This window comes from Hippocampus guttulatus, chromosome 1 (genome assembly GCF_054856545.1).
Source record: "Hippocampus guttulatus isolate MCC_2025c chromosome 1, RoL_Hgut_1.0, whole genome shotgun sequence".
Taxonomy (NCBI): Eukaryota; Metazoa; Chordata; class Actinopteri; order Syngnathiformes; family Syngnathidae; genus Hippocampus; species Hippocampus guttulatus.
The window spans coordinates 16,996,444-17,021,832 of NC_141261.1; the positions used below are offsets into that span (position 1 = coordinate 16,996,444).

At 43.0% G+C, this 25,389-nt stretch overlaps 1 protein-coding gene across 3 annotated transcripts in view; it reads right to left on the reverse strand.

The window, feature by feature from the left end:
- Nucleotides 1-25,389, reverse strand: part of scube3 (signal peptide, CUB domain, EGF-like 3) — a 101,933-nt gene that overhangs the window by 45,957 nt on the left and 30,587 nt on the right. For all 3 annotated transcript variants that reach the window (XM_086115049.1, XM_086115059.1, XM_086115038.1), the window contains exons 3-4: nucleotides 19,587-19,712; nucleotides 6,670-6,804 (exon numbers count right to left, since the gene is read on the reverse strand). In XM_086115049.1, coding sequence (XP_085971175.1) covers nucleotides 6,670-6,804; nucleotides 19,587-19,712 — 261 coding nt within the window. The remainder of the gene's footprint in view (nucleotides 1-6,669; nucleotides 6,805-19,586; nucleotides 19,713-25,389) is intronic.

Sequence of the window (25,389 nt, forward strand, 5' to 3'; positions counted from 1 at the left end):
TCTTTCTACTGTGTTTGGTTAAACTACACTCGTCTGCAAGTAACCTCTCACCCTGTCTCCCCCCATGACATCTTGATTTTGGCCTGTGTAAGTGCGTCTTGTGTCTTCCTTCCTCTCTCCTGCTCAGCGAGCGAGCTCGGTATCATTGATTTGAGAGAGGCTGTCACTGTTGCCATGGAGGAATCCGACCGGCAGCACGCAAGAGGACCACTTTTCCGGAGGAGTTTACCTGCAGCACTTCATGAATGGATTCTCATACTGTTATACTCACATTGTATAAAATGTATACAAGCTCCATTTCCACTGAAGTTGGAACGTTATTTGAAATGTAACTAAAAACAGAAATCAATTATTTAGAATTTGTTTTCAGGCTATATTCAATTCAATAAACAACAAAGATATTTAACATTCAAACTGATGAACTATCATTAAGAATTTTTGAATGCATGTTACACTTTCAGGTATAAACGGAACATCCCCAAAAGGCTCTGTCACAAGCAAGAATGAGGTGAGGTTCACCATTTCAAGAACAACTATTTGAGCAGTTGTAGCAACAGTTGTAAAACAACATTTCTCAACGCATAATTCAAAGATATTGAGGGATTTGATCATCAAGGGTCAATAATATCATCAAAAGATTACGGGAATCTGGAAACATCTCTGCAAGCAAGTAACCGAGGATGACAACCAACATTGAATGCCCTGACCTATGATACCTCAGGTAGCACTGCATTAAAAAAAATGGCATAAAGTATATTGCCATGTGGGCTCAGAACACTTCAGAAAACCACTGTCGTCTTATAAAGCTTGTCACTACATTTGCAAATGCAAGTTAAAACTCTACCATGGAGAGTAAAATCCATACATCAACAACAATCAGAAAGGCTTCTCAAGGCACGAGGTCATCTGAACTGGACTGTAGCAAAATGAAAAAGTGTTCCGGGGTCTGACGAGTCAACATTTCAAATTGTTTTTGGAAATCATGGACGTCCTCCGGGCCAAAAAGCAAAAGGACGATCTAGATCAGGGGTGGGCAAACTACGGCCCGCGGGCCAAATCCGGCCCGTTGGTCTTTTTAATCCGGCCCGCCGAAGATTGGTGCACAATTAAGGTTTGATTGCATTCATTTCGTTTGGACTTGTAATGACAGGTATTTCAACACCAGGTGGCACAGTTACTTCAAGTTGCAGAGCACAGGGAGGGAGGGGAAGACGAAGAAAGAGGGAGAGAGTAATGACCATGGAAGGGAAAGTGATATGTGTCTGATTAAACGAAGCGGGTAACAAAGTACAAAACATTCAGGAGACGCCTGGAGTCGGAAAGACTCAAATCTACGAGACTTTGAAAAACAAGGAAGCAATTCTTACTCAGTCCGATTCTGGCAATTTCCATGCTCAGAGCGAATTGCTTGTGGCTCGAGTAAATGAACATTTCCTAGAATGGTTTGATTGTTATCATGTTAAAAACTTTCCGCAAACTGGACCGCTAATAAGAGTCGGAGAGCAGTCAAATGTGTAGAGCGTGAACAACAGGGGGCTCAGTACACATCCTTGAGGAGAACCGGTGCTGAGTGTGATGGTGGAGGAGAATGTTACATTATTACTGGCATACAAAGACATTGTGCTATCTTCTTTATTTTCTATTTCTATTTCTAACTTTTGGCCCGGCCCTCCACAATACTTTCTGCTTCTCATTTGGCCCCCCCCCCCCGGGAAAATAATTGCCCACCCCTGATCTAGATTGTTATCAGCGCAAAGTTCAAAAGCCAGGGTATGTAATTGTTTGGGGTTGGTGTTAGTGCCCATGGCACGGATAACTAGCACATGTGTGAAGGCAACATCAATGCTGAAAGGTACATTTTGGAGATGCAAGATATGCTGCCATCCAAATGTGGGTTTTTTTCCCGAATAATTTTTTCAGCCAACATAATGGGGAGATTTGAAAATCCATCCATCCATCCATTTTCCGATCCGCTTTATCCTCACAAGGGTCACGGAGGGTGCTGGAGCCTATCCCAGCCGTCTTCGGGCAGCAGGCGAGGTACACCCTGAACTGGTTGCCAGCCATTCGCAGGGCACACAGAGACGAACAACCATCCGCGCACACACTCACACCTAGGGACAATTTAGAGTGTTCAATCAGCCTGCCATGCATGTTTTTGGAATGTGGGAGGAAACCGGAGTACCTGGAGAAAACCCACACAGGCTCGGGGAGAACATGCAAACTCCACACAGGAAGGCCAGAGCCGGGATCAAACCCACGACCTCTGCTCTGTGAGGTTGACGCGCTAACCACTGGGCCACCGGGCCGCCCGAGATTTGAAAATATCAAGTAAAATGTATGTATTGGTTAAAAATGAAAGAGCAGAAGCAAAGCTGATTAAATCAAGCGCTCCCTCAATACCAATATATTGCATATATAAATGAAACAATTGTATTTCACTGATCCCCCGATTTATAATGGAAAACAGCTTTCCTCTCAATGGTTAGTTCCCAATATGTTGATGAGGATGTCTTGTAGCCACCATGTCTATTTGTTGCTGGTAGAAATTCAGCGGGCTACTGGCGGAATTGTGGCCGGCTATGTACATTCTGAGGCGGCGACAGGAGTGTGCTGGCCCAGTTGCCGTGAAGGAAAAATGTTCCTCCTTTTCTTTCCTTCTCCATGGTGACTCACGGCGACCTCAATCAGGGACGAAGGGGGAAGCCACTGTTGGATCTCAGTTGAACACTGGGTTATTTATTTTTAAATCCCGCTCCATGGTGGGAGGCGGCTGTGTAATTTGTTCGTATGTGTGGCTGTGTCACTTAAAACTGGAAATGCATTGACAGTGTAGCGGGTGTCAAAGGTGACATTGACAAACCCATCCTCTACGAAATGTGCCCCAACACAGCACAGTTTTGGTTCTGAAACCCTCTGCAAATAAATTAATGGCACAAATAAATTAACGGCACGGGGAGAACATGCAAACTCCATACATGAAGGCCGGAGTTGTAATCGAACCCTGCACCTCTGCACTCTCCGGCCAACGCGCTAACCAGTCGACCTCCAGGCGGATATATGATATCATATTAGATAAATCTTGTATCCTCCTTCAATGGCAACAGCTTGTGCAGCTCTATTTTTAACACAACTTTCAAAACATTTCCATTTTGTGTCATGAACAGTCAGGGGAAGGACACCGAATACATTAGCTGCTTTACTTTTGTAACAATCCATCAATGCACACTTCAAGTAATTGCCCTACTTTGTGTTCATAAATGTGCAAAACAGAAAATATAAATGTGTGGCTCTGCTGAGTCTGAAATTCCAAAATTCCTGTGCACAGGATCTTGACTCGCTCACAAATGCACGCACAAACGCACGCACACAGAGTGTTTGTTGCAGGGCTCCTGTCATCCATCTCGAAAAGGTAAACATTAAATCAAATCCAAAGCAGTGGACCCTTTCTTGACCTAAATGTCATTCCTATCAACCGTCAAGCACCTTGGTTGGCCTTTCAAAGACTTTATGTCTTCACAAGGAGAAATGTTCAGAGAGAATAAATGAACTGTTACATTTTGGCCAGGTAGACGATGGAACCTTCATTTGGCTTGAGTTATTTCTGTTCAGGGGGTTGCGGGGTGGTGTGTGTGTGTGGAGGGGGTGGGGGCTTGGGGGAGGGGGGGGGGGTTACGGCAAATCTAATAAGAGACAGACCAGCAGCAACTTTGTCATTAGCTGAGAAGCTAGCAGACCCCTGCTGTCTAATTGGCACAGGTTCAATGCTAACAAGTGTTTGCTAACAGGCAGAGGAAAACAGACTGCAACCAGAATGCCAGACACCACTGTGTCCAGTTTGGAAGGCCAAAATTTGCTCACAACACTGTATCTGTTCATGAAAGAAATGGAAAGCTCGTGTCTTTTTAGTGGTAACAGTGAATCCTATGAGAAAACTGCACCCTCAGGGTTGGGAAGAAATCCTGCAGAATGGAAGGTGAGTCGCATTTAAACCTACTTGGCCAGGAGAGCAGATCACTTCATTTTCTCAAGGATTTATGTTATTGAACCACTCGTAAAAAAAAAATGCAGCATAAATCTATCCTTCAGGTCCAATACACAGGCAGAGACACAATCTTTCCTTCCTGTTTCATTCAGATTCAGATTCACAATGCTGTACTCTATACAGTATAAGACACACACACACACACACATATACACTCATTGTCAAGTGTTTTATTTTGCAAAAGGTCCTACTTCTTTAAAGGACAGAATGTGGCAGTGGAAGTTGCATGATGGATGGTGGTGCCATTTCTGTCATCTGAGATGAATCAAACAAGCACTTTGCTACTGGTGACCCAAGTTCATGTTCTGCTGACATACCGCAACAAAAAGCAGAACACTTGAAACGGGGATCATTAGTTCTTTACAAGCAAGACATTTCCAGGATTATCGACAAGTCTTACTGTAACCATGAAGGTAAAGCTCGCACGGCCTTGAGGAAGTAATAACTTAAGTTAAAGCCGCAATATATTGTAACTCTGACCAAGTGCTTTTTGTGCATAAACCGAACCAGACCTCAATTTGAGCGTTCACACATCATATAACATAATGGCTTCCAAAGGCTCTTTTAATAAATGTGCGCTTGTTACCAGCACGTCATGTTTTGAAGTGAAATATCACATCCAAATTTGACCCTTTGAAGGGTTCCTGCAGCTAATCTGCTCCACTCGTATTACACTGATCAAGTGTTCACTCGGGATGAGTTGTGAATGAGAAGGTGCTGATTAATAAGCAGCCAAGCCATCTTTCAAAATAATGAAACAATGACGGAAAGAGCTGCTATCTGAATGAAGGAGTGAGTTTTATTACATTTACATTACCGCTGCTATCGCCCGATCTAAATTTCATCTGGAAGCGATGAAGTTCAAATTAATATGAAAATGAAATATTAAGGGAAATAGTGAGCACATTTGTCAAATGGGCCTGGTGCTCACGCACTGCTTCTGGCACCATGAATAGAGTCGTAGTGCTTTGAAACACACGATCCAGCTTTTTACTCCACTCAAATAACACTGCGTTTATGAAATGTAAACACTGACAGTTCACCAGGCCAGCCTGATCTCATAAACCCCAGACTTCCAAGATGCACAGTGCACAATCCAGGGGAGTTTGGAACATCGGAGCTCATTGACTACCGCCGCAATATCAGGTCGGGCTGGCTGCGCTTTGGAATCTTTTGAATCATCACATCTTGCAAAAACATGTGATTGAGATCGCCAATATATGTTTATTGATGGACAAATTCCTAACTAATGCTGAATGGGAACACAGTGTAGGACAATGCAGGGCTGGTGAAGACAAACTAAAATATGTTACAAGACGAGATGATCTGAATGAACTTTTTTTTCAAAGTCGTGGCACATCCCAAAGTATATGTACAGTATGTAGTCTGAACACAGACTGATGAAAATACATCCGTCCATTTTCTAATCCGCTTGTCCTTACGAGGGTCGGGGTGCGCTGGAACCTATCCTAGCCGTCTTCAGGCAGTAGACGGTGGACACCCCAAAGTGGTTGCCAGCCAATCGCAGGGCACACAGAGACAAACAACCATCCACGCTCACAATCACACCTAGTCACAATATAGAGTTGCCATGTTTTTTGGACTACGGGAGGAAACCGGAGTACCAACAAAAATATCTTTTTTATACGAGAATGTTCCCAAGTAAAGTGTTGAGCAGGACATGCCTTGTTGTCAGAAAATTGGTGGGTGAGTCTCTAGTTGGTCATGGAGGTGCGCCGAGGCGTCTATTAGAAAATGCCGTTGGTCTGCTGGAATGCCCGACGAGGCGTAGCGTGGTCTGCCAACTTCCCAAACACGGTAAACTAGACTTGACCCAGTACAAAAATCAAGATGCGCCACTTTTTACACCTGTCTACCAAAGCAGGGCCCTTAGAGTCTATTCCTTTTTGGGTAAGGTCGGAGTTGAGTTTCCAAGTTCACACTTGAGAACCGCGAAGGAAATCTGCTAATAATAAAAACTTCCCTCCCTCCAGGAGTCCGGAATCCAACTCTGGACCTCTGCACTGTGAGCGGATGTGCTACTCAGTCAGCCACCGTGCCACCCATGATTGCAATCATGATAATAAAAAAAGAATGTTTAACATGATTTTAAAGGAGTGAGTATGCAGCAGTGCAACATGCAGGTAAGCATACCACTACGTGTAGTTGATCATTACATATGTGATATAAATCATGACTCCCTGTCTTCTCAAACTTCAACAGGTTAAAAAAATGTCTATCCAATAAATCTAAGGTATGTCTTCCCCAAGCACTACCTTGAGTCATTTTATCTGCTCACAGCACCCTGGGCTAACTCCACAAGCCAATGGCTTCAAATGCTGTCAGACATTGAATGGGTTCAATTTGAAATGTCAGAGGGGGAAAAAAAATAAAAAGATTAATACCACTCTTCTTTTTTTTTCTTGTCCCCTGCAGAATGAGAACTTATTATGTTGCTCACCCTTCAGTTTAGAGTACAAAACAATTGTGGACATGAAATTGCAAAACTTGCTTTTACATGTGGTATAGGCCTATCACATATGGTTGGGTAAATCAACATAATTGTCCAAATAAGACCTTTTCGGGCTAATCTTTTTGCATGTGTGTATTATGTACGTATTAACCTTTTGGCCTTTGGATGCAGGTATGCTGGTTGTCACTGAGGAGGAATCCTTCTCTGCAGCGACATTCATAGCTGCCCATCATGTTGACGCAGATCTGCTGGCATCCGCCGTTGCCCTCCGAACACTCGTCTACATCTGCAAAGAGAGAAACGTTCAAAACACAGTTACAATTACTTCAGGTTCGAACAAAACGTACGCAGAGTGCTGCTGGCCAGAGTCTGGAAAACTACTTGTAAACCGCAATCATAATAAGCAAGTCTTTGAACACAGAGAGATTTAATAAGAAACAGATGAATGTCGTTTTTAAGAGCCTACAGTCACTTCACGAGGCCTTGGCTAATAAAGACAGAGCAGAGTTAAATGCCAATATTAGTTTAAGTACAAGCCGTAACACAATGTTTACCAAACACATTAACGGCTTCACATGCATGATGTTAATTTGAATGTCATACTTGGCTGGTCGTAAAATCTTCCACACCAAATTCAAAGGTCTTTTATTGACTTTGCTTTGTGCACAAAGTTGAGTGTTTCCCAACTGTTACTGAGCCACAGCACCCATGTTACGTTCGAAAAAAAAAATCATGGCAAACAACCAGAACAAAAATGCCACAACAAGTATGAATCCTGAAATTACTGATTGCTCCTCAATTTACTCACAAATGCATTTAATCTGGATGAAATCTGGGCCAAAAAGTAGATCCCAACCCCTGATTTATTAATGGATTGATTTACCATGTACAGGATGACATATTATAAATAAATATTGTGAGTCCATGTTATAATAGTTGCTCTTTTACGGGTGGTTCTCAGTCACTATTTTCTTCCCTTAACAATCAATCACCAGACACTGCAGAAATAAACAACTTGACTTATATTTGTGTTGTCGTTTGTGTGTGAATGTATTTTGTGCAGCCACTTCCACTTTGTGACATGACAGCGCACCCATGTAATTGAGAGTTACCCTTAAAATGCATCTGCTTAACAGCTGTTATCCCTAAACTGGCAAAATGTCATTTGCAACACAATACGATTGAACTGAGTCCCACGCTATCCTTAATTTGATAATATGGTGACAGAAAAATGTAGGAGGGGAGGTGGGCATGGCCATGTCTCTCATTTTCATTTAAAGTGCATCCTTTTTTTTATTGATTTCTCAAAAGCAAATGAATATTGAAAATACAAGCTCACATGATATTCATGATAATAATAAAAAAAAAACATAAATTGATAGTAAAAACAATTGACCATCTGGCCTCAGCGTCCCTTGAAATACTGTATACAGGAAGGCCAAAAGGGCTTGTCTTAATCTGTTTGCAGAGAGGCCTTGACGAATAGGCATCTGAAATGGTAGCTCACAAGATTTGCACAGAAACTGCCAACTGCAGCATGCCTAACCCATAAAATTGCACATGCAGCACAAAGCCCTGGCAAGTGAGAAACCTGATCCACCTGGGCTAGAGTACCTGCTGATGATGAGTGTCTGTCAGCCCCATGGTGAAGGAATGCAGTTAGAAGGAAGGAAGCAGAAGTCGAGGTGGAGGCGGGGGTGGGGGGGGGGGGGACTCGAGGGCTGGTGCAAGCAACCAAGTGAATGCACCTCACAGAGGCAGGACATTTTCAAAGGTATCGCCTGAGGCTTGGCTCTCCCATAGGACAAGAAATGGCGATGACCACAATTGACTGTGCCACTGATAATAAATGGCACACCCCTTGCGGGCATGCCCATTTGGGACAAAAATATGTCCCTCAATATCAAAAATCTTGCAGTTGTTTTTTTCTGTGTTGCTTTTCTTAGTCCAAAGAACTGTGCGTGAGTGCATTGTGGCTCTGGAGGTAACACTCCATTTTCTCTCTTCCCCTAGAGACCTGGGCTCTATCAGGACCGACCACATTGGAACCTTATCCACCCCACTGCTCGTTGCATCAATAATCTGCTGTGTATACAAGGCTGTTTTTTTAATAAACCGTCATGCGAAACTAAATTACTGTGTATTTGTCCAGTCTGAGAAGGCCTCTAGGTTAAGTTTCCTTTCTGGGGAATTCTCAGCCCGGCAGAGTTACAAATTAAAATGGACTCTGTCTTCTTTGTTCTTCCCCACAGCAATGCAGAGAGTGGCGCACACAGACAGTCGTGAGCTCGAAATGGCACCTGACGAGACATCAGTGGCTGGTCACCCCATGGACCAAGTCTGCTGTACCAATTCTGACCTTCAAGCGGCAGACCTCTCTGCAACCTACAAATCGAGAAAGAGCCAAAGAGCTAGCTTTTCCTGGATTTACCAAGTAGCGTGACTTGCTGTTGACTTCATCAAGTTGGCAATAACAAAGAGAGCAGCTGCTTGAAACCGAAAAGTTGTTCAAATGCATGCGCAAACCCAAATGCCCCTAATGGATGCACAGCATGCCTGTGGGAGATGCAAACAGACCTGCGGGAATTCTCTTTCCATACTCTCAGTGCATCAATGAAGGTTTCATTTCCTGATTCCTTCATCCCTCCAAATGAGGCGTCGCCTGTCAGTAGATCTCTCTCGTTTAAAATAGCTCCCATAATTGCCTGTGTTGTGTGCTGGGCAAGGCTGGCGTCCAAAGCAAATATTTCCAAGCGGAAAGGGTTTCTGGCATGGCTCGGAGAAGTGCTCATGTTATTTGGTCTTAAAACATTTCTTAAAAATTCTCTTGAGGATAGACAAAAATGTCTTCATCAAGTTGAAAGGGCTTCCTTAATTCTGAAAAGTGAGACACGCCGCCGCTTTATCCCTGCTTCAGTCCAGGAGACGAAAGCAAAAGGAAGGCTCAAACAGAGCGAGATTAAGAGATTGGTTGTGTTTGCCGAGGCCATGTCCGCCGGTTTCTCAGATAGCCTTGACTGCATGTATATAACATTTGCCCTCGCGCGGAGAAGTAGAGCCATGTAAATACGCCTTGTTGAAAAATCCTGAATCTGTCGCGCGCTTTTATTTTCTGAAGGTTGAGCGATGTCATTGACAGTTATTACTGACCGATTGTACAGTGTGAGTGAAAAACAACTGCTGTCTGTCATCAGAGGTGTCGATGTATGTATCCCACTGCTTGGCTTCTGTGTGGCGCAGACAGGACTGTCTCTGTGGTCTAGACACACCAGAGACGAGGAGGTGAGTGGATGGACACTGGCCTCTTTGGGTATTTCATTTACAGGAGGCAAACACCCTCTAATAAGGCAGCAAATCAGACCCATGTGCAGTAACAGGCAACAGGAAAGCTGGGGGGGGGGGGGGGGGGGGCATGGCTGCGCTGGGCTGCCGGGGCCAGTTGCTGTGCTTTGGTTTTGTGAAGAGTGAGGAGAAGTTGGCAAATAGATGGCAAGGTCCCACCAAAGCAAGATTTCTTATTTTCAAAAGGCTTTAGAGGGGATTTCCGGTTTTCCTATATGCTCCCTTTGGAGTTCAGTGACAGAGCACATTTCCCCAGCCACTCGACGAAAGGCAATAACGGGTTTGAACCCAGCCAGAGGGGACAGCTGAGTGCAAAGTCACATCTTGTCTTTCAAATGTCTGCTGAGCCCAAAAGGACACATTCTTTCATGGGTGACAGAATACATAACATAAGGAACTTGATAACACTTTGGTGTGTTTATTGTGATCGGTGGGTTATCGTAGTTTCTCATTATACTGAGATTTTATTTAGTTTTGTTTTTTAATGTAGTTCGTTTTAATTCATTTCCAGAGTGGGTTTGTTAGGTTTTATTCACCCCCCTCCACCCCTCCCAATAAAATTTTAGGCTATATTCACACTGCAGTTCAACTCCGATTTTTTTGCCCATGTGTGACACATTTCCGATTTTTTTCAGGCAGTGTGAACAATACAATTCAGATTTTCACATTCAACCCGGGCCTCTTTTGTATGTGGATATAAATCAGATATGTATGTGACGCCTCATCAGCACATGTCCCACCCAAATGTCATCAAAAGCCAAATATTTCCTCCGTGTGAGTGAGAGGGACACTGATCAAGAGACTACTGACAATCATCCGTAAATGTGCAGTTGTTTTGAGCCACAGTTGCTGTCCAAACATTTGACTTGAATTAAATCCTACTTGAAACACAAAGCATCAAGAGGACATTTGCGGTGATAGTCGTAAATTCAGCCATGCAGACGCTTCCTTTATTTTGCATGGCAATGACATGACGTCACCTTTAGCAGACGTCGCCATGAAATGAGGAGATTAAGGAGCGTCGCCTCAGATCCTCAAAATATTTGTACCTCCTCCGGCCTCGCTACTCTGCAGATATGAGATGATGAAATAAACCCCTACACCCGGGACCATGTTTACTTTCGTACACACTGCAAAAATTCAAAGAAACAAAAGTTTCTCAGCAAAGCAAAAAAAACAAACAAAAAAAACAAGCATCCATCATCAGCAAACAAATACAGTAATCCTACGTTTATCGTGGTTAATGGGGACCAAAACCACCCGCGATAAACGAAAATCCGCGAAGTAGCGACCCCCCCCTCCATATAGGTACATGTACATAATATTTATAAGGACAAATTTAATGGTATCCATGCATGTAGAAGTACATTTTGAAGTAATTAACATGACTTAATTCTGTATACTAATAGATTTAAACATGTATAAGTTAGGTTAGTTTATGAATAACAAAAGACAGTAAACATATACTTTTTTTTTTAAGTCCGCGAGAAGCTGCGAAAGTCAGCAAAACAACAGCGAGTCACATAGAGCAACATATACAGTACTGGACTACATGTATATGAATTTTTTTATGAATATGGTTGGAAAAATCCACGATGCACTGAAGCCGTGATAAACGAACTGCGAAATAGCGAGGGATCATTGTATCTTCATAATTTCACTTTATGAGAAGTTCATCTGCACATTTAAGAAGACGCACTGCAGCTCCGCTTATATTTTGGCTAAGTGTTTCAGACGGTGTAGTCTGGTGGCAACTTGTAAATGACAGAGCTAGAGGCCAAGTCATGGGTGGAGAAACTCCATCTAAGCGCCATATTATTGTAATTACTGTATTGCAAATTAGTGACTGTTACTTCAAATTTGAAATTAAATTCGGAAAGGCTCCAATCCAGAGACATATTTAGAAACATGCAGCAAACAAACAATTTGGTTGTTTATTATCACACTTGACAGATGGATGAGACCCAACTAATAGTATACATGCAATCAAAAAGTAAATATGTCCTCTTTAACTGAATGATGTCTGAGGTCACCTGGAGGTCATTTTATTTGAAAATCCCATCCCTCCCTGTGACTATTCAGGTGCGGCTGGAAACCACGCAGACCGACAATTCCTCCATGGAATGAGCTAAAATCATGTGAACCAGTATTTTTCTGAAGCTCCCAAACAATCTGGAAGTGTTTAAGAAACACAAGCCCAGAAGAGGTTTCTTGGTGGATAACCTTATGTCAAGGAGACAAGAGGCTCTCATACTGAGGTCTGATGGTTACCAGGCTGTTTGACGTTTACGTCGCTAAACCCAGTCTCGGGCTTCAGTTTCCTCTGAAGCACTTTTCTGCCAATAGGCTCAGCTGGGATTGTTCAGCTCATAGTGGATAGAAATGAACAACACCGAGAAAAGAGAGGGCGTTTGTTGATATAGTCCTCAGGAGCCGGCTAATGCACCAATTTCAAATCTGTCCCATAACTCATCGCTGCGCCTCCTCTCCTATGAGCTGTAGAGACTCTTGTCCGAACTGGATGTACTGTATGTGGATCACAACAAATAAACATTGACTGCTACCAAAGAGAGGCAGGGTAGCCGCATGTGCAGTGGTGAAATGAGTTGGAGTTGCGCTTAGCCCGAGAAGAGCCTGCATCCTAGACAGGAAGACACGGGGGTAACAGGATCATTGTTGCCTCTATTCTATCCCAGCGGGGGTGAAAGGTGGTGGACAAATATGCCCTTTCCCTTTCCATTCACTTGTTGGCTTGACGAGGCGTGTCAGCTGAGCATGGCAGAGACTTTCATCTCCATAGGAACAGGGATACCCTTTTCAAGTTATCATTAACTGATCATGCGTTGATCACAAGGTGTTGTCCGCCTGTAAAAAATGTAAGGAACCAAAATCTACCGGTACAGCATAGGAAAAGCTCATGAAGTCCCTGTAAAGTGAAATTAAACGTCTTGTAAATTTGGACTTGTTAACAACCTCGCCAAATTAAAATGATTAAAAAAATATGCAAGACCTAGACATAAAATGAAGCTTCCAAAGCATGAAAAATCAAGCCTGATTTCCACTCTCAAACGCTATATATGTGTGTGTGTGGGGGCGGGGGGGGGGGTGCTGAATGTGCTAAAATCGCACTTTTGTCGAGCATCAATCAAATTTTAGGATGGATAGCATTTTTGTCTGACTACACATCCCTTCAAGTTTGAACCAAAAAATATATCGCCCAAAGCCTCGGAAGCAAAGGTCATCGCGAGGCTTTCCGTGCTATCACTGAAATTTCATGTTAAGGTTTTGGCTCGCATCATCTGTGATGCCTTTTCACTTGGTTGGCTTTTTCACAATCTCAGCATGCATGGCAGGCTGATTGATCACTCTAAATTGTCCCGAGGTGTGAGTGAGGGCGTGCATGGTTGTTCGTCTCTGTGTGCCCTGCGATTGGCTGGCAACTGATTCAGGGTGTCCCCCGCCTACTGCCCGTAGATGGCTGGGATAGGCTCCAGCACCCCCCGCGACCCTAGTGAGGATCAAGCGGTTCGGAAAATGGATGGATTGTCTTGGGTAAATATGAATAAAATACAGTATAAAAGGTTGATCCACTGATTAGCAAGTCAAGTGCAGAGGTCCAAAGTTCGATTCCAGGACTCGGCCTTCCTGTGTGGAGTTTGCATGTTCTCCACGTGCCTGCATGGGTTTTCTCTGGGTACTCTAGTTTCCTCCCACAATTTAAAAACATGCTTGGTGGGTTAATTGACTCCTCTAAATTGTCCTTAGGTGTGACTGTGAGTGCGAAGGGTTGTTGTTTGTCTGTATGTGCCCTACAAATGGCTGGAAAGCAGTTGCAGGGTGTACCCTGCCAACAGCCTGAAGAGAGCTGGAATAGACTCCAGTATGCTCGCAACCCTCATGAGGATGAACGGTTTAGATAATGGATGGATGGACACAATATAAAAACGCCTTGTCAGGAATACAAAGTTAAGTCAAAATCCATCCATTCATCTGTTTTCCATACTGCTCATCCTCATCAGTATGCGCTGAAGCCTCTGCCAGATGACTTTAGGTGAGCGCTACATCACAGACTGGTCGCCAGTCAATCACAGGGCATATATAGACAAACAGTGACAAACAACCATTTGCACTCATCCCTAAGGACAGTTTAGAGCAGGGGTGCCCAAACTTTTTGGACCGAAGATCTACCACACAAATGGTTGGGTTTTTTTTCTCCTTTACACCCCTCGCGATCGACTTCGGACCAGTCGGCGATCTACCGGTCGATCGCGATCGACGTAATGGACACCCCGGGTTTAGAGTGTTCAATATGTGTCATACGCATGCTTTTGGAACACTGAAGGAAGTTGGCGTTACGGGAGAAAAGAAACTCCACATGGGAAGGCCGGAGCCCAGATTCGAACCCTAAGCCTCAGAACTGTGAGGCGCGTGTGCTGAGCACTTGCCGAGCATGCCACCAAAGTCAAAATCATCAACAGCTAATGCGCACAAACATACAATGTGCGCAATGCAACAGAATGTGACTGCCACCAAACACACTTAAAGGAATTACACTTGAAAGTGCAACTGGAACACTCTGCTGACTCGCATAAGCCGGTCAATACGTGCATCTGAAGCTTCCGCTTTGATTTGAAACCCAATAGTCTCTGAGGATTACAAGAGTTGAGATTAAAGTTCATCGGGTGACAAGAGATTTTCATGCTTTATATCGATGGGTGTTTTCAATGTTGCAACGCAAGACAACTATGACTTTTACAAGAGCATTATTTGGAAAAAAAAATGTAATCACTTGGCAGGGTTATTTGATGCGACCTTCTCAAAGCTGTTCCTTGAAAGCTGTTGATGCGTCAAGGCTGTAATGACATTGGGTTAGTGTTCTTGATCATTTTATGACTTTGGGGAGATCAAAGTAAAAGGCCATTCATTTCCCTATAGATTGCAAAGAGAATTGAGCCCTACTGAATCAATACAAACCGAATCAGCGTAAGTCAACAAAAAATCAAAAGGAACACAGCCCACGGGTGGACCCCCAAGTCGCTTCTTTAATGACAGGGAGCAAGGTGTCTTTTGACAAAGCAGTGAAGCATGAATACAATAACAACAATGTGGTGACTTGGGCCTGTCCTATTTTCAACAAAAAGGTGAACTCTTGTGCTTTTTGTTAGAACTAATATCAGCACATATGTTGACGATACAGGCAACTAATTACTTTAGCAAGCAACAATGACACGTACTTTGGTTTCCAAAAGGACCTCATCCAAAATGCATAGGTCATAAGTGGGGACGGTGGTGCTACATTGAGGAACTAATAGACTTCCTGCATCTGGTTTTCATTGTAAAGGGGATGTGTGTTATGGATTAAATTGACATTGATTCCTCTGTTTTTCCTAAGACTCTAAAAATCCTTTACAGCTTGGCCATGTGGTGATTAACTACCATCCATCCCTCACCTCTACCAGCAAGTAGTCCTGATGGTTATAAAAGATGTAATCAGGCTCTTGAATGCCACGTTGTCTCGTTTGTGTGGGTGCTTCGAGAGGGTACAAAAGCTCACTGTGGGCTAAATTATACAGTGAGTGACATCTCACTCCACGAAGACAGAAGCAGTGTGCTGTGATATTGCATTTCTTCCACCTAGCTGACTTCCTGACATCTTTGTGAGGCTCAGGGCAGACGGCGGAGACCTCAGAAACCACAGCGTCCCTGTTGAGGCACACAAGGTGGCGTTCTGATTCATGCTCCGCCGCCTTCTGCCACCGCCCAATGCCATTATGCTGCCAACACATGCAATTACAAGGAGTCATGGGGCACGTGGCGCGCACTACAAAAAGAGATGCAGTGAAGGAGATGCACGGGGAATCTCTCCCTGGGCTGACAGTAACACGGAAAAGCCTGAGAAGACTAAAACTCTAAGTTATGGGCATGACTACCAGTTACACATAACATCCAATAAAACTCACCTTAAAGATCTAAGATTCTGAACTCAACGTGAACTTTTAAGGATCAGGAGAACGTCTCCTGCTCTGCAGCCTCGGGCACATCTGGTCTTTAGGGGCTCTGAGGGTCTGACCTTATCTGGGAACCAGCTGCTTAGGTTCTCCACTCCAGGGCCAAGAGGGACTAACCTTTTCTTTGGGGCCAAAAAGAAGCTTAAAGCTGAAAGACGAAGTTGGGGCTTTGAGGTGAAACCTTAATTGTACCTCTCCCTCTCTTCTTGCTGAAGGTTATTGCTTTAGTGGAAATCTTTAGAGTCCTTTAATGTCTCAAGACAATGGATGGATTTGGAAGCTACAGACGTATACACGGATCAGCCACAACATGATGGTTGCCCTGCGATTGGAAGGCAATCAATCAAGGTGAGAACCGCGCCGTTCGTCCAAAGTTCAGCTGCGTTAAGTGCCAGGTCACCCGTGACCCAAATGCGGAAAACCCTTTCGAAAATGCACATCCAAGTGGTCATACATTCAATACAGGAGGTTTTTGAAAAGATAACAACATCCTTTTTTTTTTTTTTAACGTACAGTGCTGACATTTAAAATTTGATTCAAAATGTTGATTGTTGTGGTTTATAGTTTGCTCTGGTTTAGAATTGCACTAAATCACGATAAGAGCTGAGTTTTGATGACCTGAATTTCTCACATGGACTCGTCCAAAAACATTGGGACCAGCTCTCAATATGATGCACGACAGCACCATACCGATGCAAACTACAACCACAGTAAAATTAAGCATATTGGTAAATTAATAACTCTGAGAGTGTCAATCAAATCTGAAAAGTTAGGCCTCATCTCACATGCACGCTGCAAGGCCATTGTAGGAAGGATCAACTCTGCGAGGTAGCTAAACTTAAAAGCTGTCTTGATTTGATGGCGCCTGATTTACGGGCTGTATCAAAAGGACCGATAGATAAAACTGTTTGATGTAACCATCATACAACCACTTATTGCGATTAAACACCTGCACGCTAGTCAACAGCTGATCCCCGGCACACCAAATGATCCATTCACAACTGGATGTAGTTTCTAAATGGCTTGGAAAATAGCCCTGCACTGCAGATCCAAGCGAGATACAGCAAGAGGGGAGCGAGTGAGGGAAAGCAAAGAGGGGTAAGACTATGGCTAGACTATGAGGAAAAGAAAGCCATGGTAACCTCTCGCAGTGACAACTGGTTCCCCTCACTGAAGAGCTACGCAACAGATTTTGTTGTAGAGGGGTGGAGCAACAGAGTAAACCGAGGAAGAACCCATTGAACTTCTGGTCCTGGCGCCAGTGAGCTTTGTACACAACGCGAGATGTCCTTTATTTCGTAGTGTGATGCGTGAATGCGAGTGACATAATTCAGGCATTTGCTCGATGTCGTTAAACACTGTTAATTGGGCGCCATTCTCGTTTATGATCAAACCAAGGAGAAGTTTGTGTTTTTCATTAAAGGCTACCTTAACTGGCATCAGAGCACTATAACTAAATAATTGACAAGGTTCATGTGACCGTGCCACTTTGTGTGCCCACAAGCTGGCTCTCCATGAATAATTGGGAATGGTTTTGCCTGAATCTGAGCAATACTGTATTTAGTAGCTGGTTACATTTCCCCACCAAAGTGACTAGTGGAGGCTAAGGCTAAAAGCATGACGGAGATGGAGCTTTCTAGTTGCACTTGAGTTTCATAAAAGGATGTATATCATATGGCTAGCGAAAGGCAAGAGTGATGTCTATGTTTAGCAAAAAAAAAAAAAGCCACATTATTTAATATACTTTTAAAACGTTTTCAGTCAGGCTCATTCACACAGCACACTGGTGAAATATTAAACCATGGGAAAGTACACTGGCCCAGTGGCTGACTCAGAGCTCTAAGCTCAGGGTCAAGCCCTTCATAAATTCACTTTCTTTTTGTCAGGCTAATTAAAAAGAGAAGCCTTTTTTTTTCTGTAGGTGAAACCAGACTAGACTTCACGTGCTTTGTGAAAACAAAAAATTTCAAATATCTCATGCAAGTATTCAAATAAGAGCGCATTTATCCCGAGGGCATGTATTAGCATTTGTGATGTGATATTAGCGATGTGAAGCAATAAAGGTATGTGTCCTCGTCGGTTAAAGTCCTCTTCTGACAAAAGATCAATATCAGAGGTACAGGGCTCGAGTTAGACCCGACGCTCCAATGTTTTGCGGTCTTGCTTGGCTTGCGGTCTTGCTTGGCTAAATCTTGTGAAGTCTTGAGTTGGTATTCAAAAGACTCGACATTAACTTAAAAAAAAATAAATCTGCATTTTCAACAGTGCGTATTTGTGTGTCATTTACGCAAACCTCATAACTGAATGCTATGCAAGCCTTGCAACTCTAAGATTAAAAACACAAGTGCAACATTTAACGTCACTTCATCACCGTAAACTTTAGAATGACAGGTATGCTACACTGATAAAATGGTGTCTTGAATTTACTCAATTTTATTTTGAGTGGTTGCCCTTAATCAAATTATCTGGCCCCAGATCCATTTTTAAATTGATATATAGTCTACTTAAAAAATCGGGTGGGGAGGGAGGGGAATGTCTCATGTGCAGGTAAGATTTCATGCTCCTGAATAATTTACCAATTTGAAACGCCACCATTAACGTCAGGGGTGTGTACCGCTGCTTTGGATCATGATATCGTAGCCAAACGAGGACTTAACGTGGCATCTAAACAATTGGAATCTATTACAACAGATCAACGGAACATCTCTAAACCTATCTACGACTACTAGTGAGGATCCATCAGTTTCGGGTCAGTAAACGCTGAAGCGCTAACCACTGAAGAGCCACCGGATGACAAAGCATGGGACTTTCCCACCAGCAGTCGCCACCCCACACAGACCGTCGGCACTCGGCACCAGTGAAGTTACTCTCCTGTGCCATCAAATGTTCTTTGCAACATACTCATACCGCTAAACCAGTGGTTCTTAACCTTTTTAGAGGTACCGAACCCAGCCAGTTCATATGCACATTCACCGAACCCTTCATGAGTGAAAAATAAATATACACTATATGTTTTTTTATGCCTCGGATGACGAACAAATTTCGGTTCTCGAACAAACTGAGCGCACTTGAATGCACCATTTGACTCCTCTCGCCTTCCTTACACGAGGAAGTGACGCTTCTTCGGGTAGATGAGGAAGTGACGCTTCCTCGTGTTGCTTTCCATTGTGAGCAGACGTGTTCAATAAACAGTTTTATTTGAAAAAGAGCGTGGTTTCGGTTTTCGAACAATTTCGGTTTTCAAACAGCCTTCTGGAACGGATTATGGACGAAAACCGAGGTTTGACTGTACTTTTTTAAAAATTGTACGACGTACTACCACGAGGGTCACACGTTGACGACTAAACGAACTAAATTTCCCACAGCACTGATTGGACAAGCAATGTCATGTGATCATCTGCAGCCAGTGATGGCCAAGCGGACGTGTCATAACTAATTAACATGTTGAGTCGCGTGTGTCTTAACTTCCATGGCAGAGGCTCTGTCGAACCCCTGAGACCGACTCACCGAACCCCTGGGGTTCGATTGAACCCGGGTTAAGAACTACTGCTCTAAACCATATATAACAAGGTTTTCTCACATGACTACGTAGGACAATTCATTTAGTGGAAACTTGGAGGAAAGAATTCAAACATATACACACAAAAACACACGCGCACAGAGCCTCGCTCATACGCTCACAGGCACACACACGCTCACACACAAATCACACACTCACCTAGACAATTGTGCCCATCATGTGCCAAGCGGAAGCCATCATAGCATGTGCACCTGTAATTTCCCGGGATGTTGATGCACTCATGGACACAGCCACCATTGTATTCGGTCGCACACTCGTCGACATCTGCAACAAAACAACCAACATCAAATGAAGACATTAAAGCAGGCACACATCGACAAACAATTGCACAAATCTGTCATGTTCCACTTAGTGAGGAGCAGGAGTGGTGTCGAGAGAATAATTTCTGCTAAATATATACAATTATTAAGCGGGCCCGTGTCCGGGCGAGGGAAAAAAATATCGCCGCAAATTTGTGTTAATCGTAAAGCAAGTCAAGGCAGAGTTATTTATGTTGCACATTTCATACACAAGGCAACTCGATGTGCTTCACATGACCAGAATGATTTCAGAGCGTTTTGAAGAGTGCTCCCCCAACCACCGGTACCGGGCCAGGCCGTACAGAGACAGACCAAATGTATATCCCTCCACGGCCATGCTGGAGCCTATCCCAGCTGTCTTCGAGCAGCGGGCGGGGTACACCCTGAACTGGTTCCCAGCCAATCGCAGGGCACGCATCGACAAACAACCAATCACAATCACAGTCACGGTAATTGCATCTAGTTTTTGACTTTGTGTTTCACTTTGTGCTCGATTGAACTTGGTGCCAGGCTCCTGTCTTATCGGCTGTTGTGGATACTCTCCCCAGCTGTTTTGGAACAAATGACGTACACTGTAGAAGATATTGGAAGCTGGCAGTTTCAGCCCACGTTTATTCAGATGTACCCCGTCATATTGGAAGCGTGTCAACCCTCCCGGAAAATGGAAAAATGATCAATAAAAATTCACTAATTGAGAAGCACACATGTTTTTCAGCCCTTTAGTGAGCGGCAATAATCGTCTGAAGTGCTCATCTCCTCGTCATACTGTTGGCAGCGGTCCACTTACCTGGCAATTTGCGATTGCACTTTGCTAACAACAACAAAATCCTGCTTTAGTATTTCAGCCTACTGATTCAAAACATTCAACGCTCCTGTGTGTATAATTAGCGACTTGATAGTTTGGCGCTCGGTAGCGATCTCAATTTTCTTCGATCTATCGGACACCTTGTCATTGCTAGACCACAGAATCTTGGCGTTCTCTCTGCTACAAAAATGTTTCCTAGCAGAAAGAGCCTTGTTGCCACTTATCAGTGTTTGGTGTCCTGCAGCTGACCCCTTTTTGCACCGGCCCATTTTGCTGCAAGGGTTCACTTCCATACCGAAGGGGTCTTTGAGCCATGCTTTTGCTGGCCCACACCGAGGACTGTTTGCCACGGGTGACATGGGAACACTTGGACCAAATTCAATACATCCTTTTTCAGAACACCCATAACCGCAAAAATAAGCTTTAAAATTTGTTTTTGGGGGGCTGGGGGGAATAGATTTTTACATCCATGTATAATTTAAGTCTTTCCAACTGTTTCACATTGCTAATTGACAAGGATACATCTAACTCGACATTTGATTTCATTTTACTGATAAAAGAACACAAATATTTCTTCTTTAGCACAGTTAATACAGGACGGGTTGTGTATTGAAAGTTTTAAATAAAGTAAATCGTCTGCACATTGTTAATGGTAAAATTTAGGTTGCAAAAGGGAAACTAGTGCATTCTGAATAACCATTAAGACCTGAAAGTAAGTTCACAAGTGCAAAAAAAATCAAAGACACGTGCGACATAAAAGCAGAGTGGAGGCTGACGTTTACAGAAAGATCGCAGATTGGTTTGACAGTGATAGTGAGGTTGTCTGTAATGGTTATGATGATGGCTGCAGGGCCTCATTGAGAAGACCAGGGGCAGGATGGATTGCGAACACTGTGCACATCCACTCAGCGCTTGCTGGCCCATTTAGGCCCTATGATCCTGGTGGTTCAGCTTCTCTTTCAGGCTGCCGCTCTCAAGGCTTAATTAGACTTGACAGCGGAGGGATGGGACCAAGACAAAGGAACACTCTGCTCCCCGCGTCCCTTCTTCCCACACATCAGCACCGTTTGCCAAGCTCAGCACAAAATCACCCATCACTTTTCCCTCTCCCCTTTTACTCTGGAACATGCACAACATTTGCAACAGATTCTCCTCCATCAGCCTTGTTCAATATTCTCAGCTTGTCAGGCTTGCTAAGTCACAACAAGAAAAATGCGGTTCACAATCTTATATACTCCCCCCCCCCCCCCCCCCACCGCCCACCCCCTCCAAATCGGATTGAACAGTGAAGCTGATTCTTTTTGATTTTTGCTTTATATGGGGAAATTTGAGTTGACATCCAAAGATGAATAGAAGACAACAGATTAACAAATAAACTTTTATTATCTACATATGATAGACAAGTTGAGCAAAAGCATTGAAACTTGAGTCTGACAGGTGTGCTTTGTTGCCCACATGGGTCCGATTATGTTCAAACAGTAAATCACGTTGAATGGTTCAGATTTAGGTTTTGCCTGTGAAGAATTACACTTGCACAGTGCTTTAAGTGGGCCGGTACGCAGCGGTAAGGAGCACTTCTAAATGTTAGCCTCCAGCATACTTTTTACGGCGTACTGTGACTTCACATGTCCCCATAGTACCCTGTCTTGTTCTACTCTCGTGCACCTTGTGATACTCAGACGAATCCTTCAGGTACATTAAAAAAAAAAAAAAGAAAGAAAAAAAGAGTTTTTTTTTTTTTTAAAGCCTGGGGTAACATTTTATTCGGTATGTGCGCCGTCATTGAAACTTGCAAACATATTCATAACGTAACAGGCTGCCGACGCAAAAGGTAACTTAAGCTAATAAGCTAAATAAAAACAAAACACACTGAAATTAGCTTACGCGGTGGTCTGACGGCAATCTTGCCTTACCTTCTCGACATTTTGGTTTATCACAATTTCACAGTTGCTTCATCAATACAATGATATGGAATAGCTGATTTAAGATACTAAGAAAGTTAATCATGCCGTCATTTAAATCTTTGCCGCTAATGGCATGGTTAAACATTGACCTCTGTATTTATCATCTATTATATATTACATATTTATGGAATAATTAATTACCTTCATGAGATGCAGTTCATCTAATTTACCAGACAACAGTCCAATAAGGGGAGGACCGGTACTTTTTTTTCCCCCCCTCCTACTTAAAGCACTGCACTTATCGTACTTGTTTAGAGATGTAATCAACTTGAAAACCAAAGGGCTCCTGATGGGTGACTAACAAGGAATTGTCATGCTGTAAAAACACAGAAAATAAAACACTGCCATTCGACAAAAATTAGCCCTAGTCAGTTCAACAATTCGGAATATTCTGGAGAAGAAAAGCAAAAATAATACCGCATCTGATTTTGAACAAAAAAAGTGAAACACACATTTTTTTCTCCAAGACGCACAACGTAGTGAATCATACTCAATGATAAAATCATTAATAATAATTGTAATGATATTTTAAATCATCTATTTGTGAATGACTTGTCCAATGTCCAAAATAACCGCAAAGGACACTTTTCATTACTTTCCCCCTCGTGCCCTTCAAGTGCGTGGGTGTGCGCGTGCACCTTATGAATGTCTGAGCATCTGCCGTTGTCACTCAATGAGCAGATCGCACGTGTATGCAAAATCCATTGACCCGCTCACATTTCCTTGTATCTCCAAGGCTTCAAAGTTTTCTGATTGATCAAGCACACATATGCATGTCACAAAACTACATTTCCTGACATTTAAAATTGCTCAACGGTCATTAAAAAGTTCAAAAGGTGCACGCACACACACAATCACCAGTTCCAACAGTAATTTTCCTGAATCTATCGACTACAAATGTTTCTCAATTAATTTTTGTATGCAGCATTCCCTTTTGTAAATTTGGAATTCATAAAAATGCTTGACCATTATACATTGTCACTTTCCGTGTTCAGAAAGCTTTTCAAGAATATAAACCTTTTGAAAATACAAGTGACAGGGCCGTTAAACTCATTTTTGTCATGGCCCACAATGTAGTCACGTTTTCCGTCTGAGAGCTATTAAGTTATTTTTATGTTACGTTTTATCACACCCGCACATCATTACATCCACAGTACACACCAGATTGCTGGATAACTCGTTGAAATCAAAAAGTCAAGAATAATAGCTTGTTCAACTATTGCTCAAGTTATTATCGTCATAACGTAACGAGAAAACCCTTGCAACATCTCACCATTATTATTTATTACATTTGACAATTTGAAATTTTGATATAGATTTTAGCAAGCATCATGGAAGATGACATGCTTGATTTGCCACGTAAAATGATGTGGCGGGTCACATCTTCACACCCAGGCTTTGTGTCTGACACTCATGCTATCAAATAAAATGAACCCCATGTCACCCCCCCCCCCCCCCCCCAAACTCAATAAAAGGTCATTTTTATACGTGCTTGTTTACAAATGCCACCAACATTCATTCGCGCTGCTTTGCTCCATGTACAACATGCATAATAAAAAATACAAATGAGACTTCCCAAACATGCGTTCCTCTCTTTCACAAGCAAGTGAAAGAGAACATTGTGAAGGAGATAAAAGACATGCCATTTGACAATGGCACGACTGACAGTTTGCGGTTGGATGTGTTTGGGAAAAATCTAACCAGAGCCCAAAAATTAAAATATCTACATATCTCTCATATCCACAACGTTGTGATTATTTGCACAATATTATATGCAATACAATGGCTGTTTAAAATGAATAAATATAAATGTATATATATATAGATAGATAGATAGATAGATACATACTGTACATACATAAATACATAAATAAATCTTACTTTTCTACAGACAATAACCATCACTTGATTAGAGCCGCCAAGATTAGTCGACTCGATGCCTTGCTGTCTTTGACGTCCACGCGCAGTAGCAGTAATCAGGGTTAGCCGCGACATAACCGGAAAACGATGTATCTTGATGTCACTCACGTCTGACAAACAGGCCCTCGTGGTCATGGTTATCCGCTAGCAACGGAGCCAGAAGGTTTTAGGGGCTTTTAAGAAGGAGCCTTTCGTGGCAGTGGGTCCGGGATGCATTAACATCTTCAAGGACGCATGTTGTGGCTGATTCTATTTGGTATGAACATGGTAAGGTATTTGTCTTGTTAGCTGCTAATACCGGCGTCGATGTTTGTGAGCTACTCGTGAGCTGCTCGCTTGGAGGTCGCAAAAAATATGATCATATGCAAGTATAATAGACTCGCTCAGTGTCAATGAGAACTGACCATCAATGCCTTTGTAAAGGCAGAATATGATGAGACAGCTCTCATATTGGATAACGATCGATACAAGTAATCACTGATAATAACAAACGGAACCACCTACTTAAATAAATTAAACTTGCTTTGCAAAAATATCAGTCTTTTAGAACTATTTGCTCACCCTAAACCTCTGATGGATGAAGACTGAACATTGCACAACCAAAATCTCACAAATCAATCTTGAATGGCCAAGAGGCAAGAAGCCACAGACGTCACCCAGTCGGTAATAAAAAAGAAAACATTGTGATTATGGCTTTGTAATAACACCAGATTTGTGAAATAGACTGATTCAGACTGTTTGAGTTTGGGAGTGGGGGGTGGTTGGGGATTGGGAGGGGGTGGGGGGTGGGGGGGGCAATGTCTTTAGAACCCCTGCTGGAAATTACCCCGACTGCTTGGCTGTGCCTCTGGCTGCTATTTCAGCCGCAATCTTAATTCGCTCCAGCATGTGTATCGGAAATTTACTGCTTCATTTCGCCTTGTCATAAAGGAGAACTCGGCAACTGGCTTTTC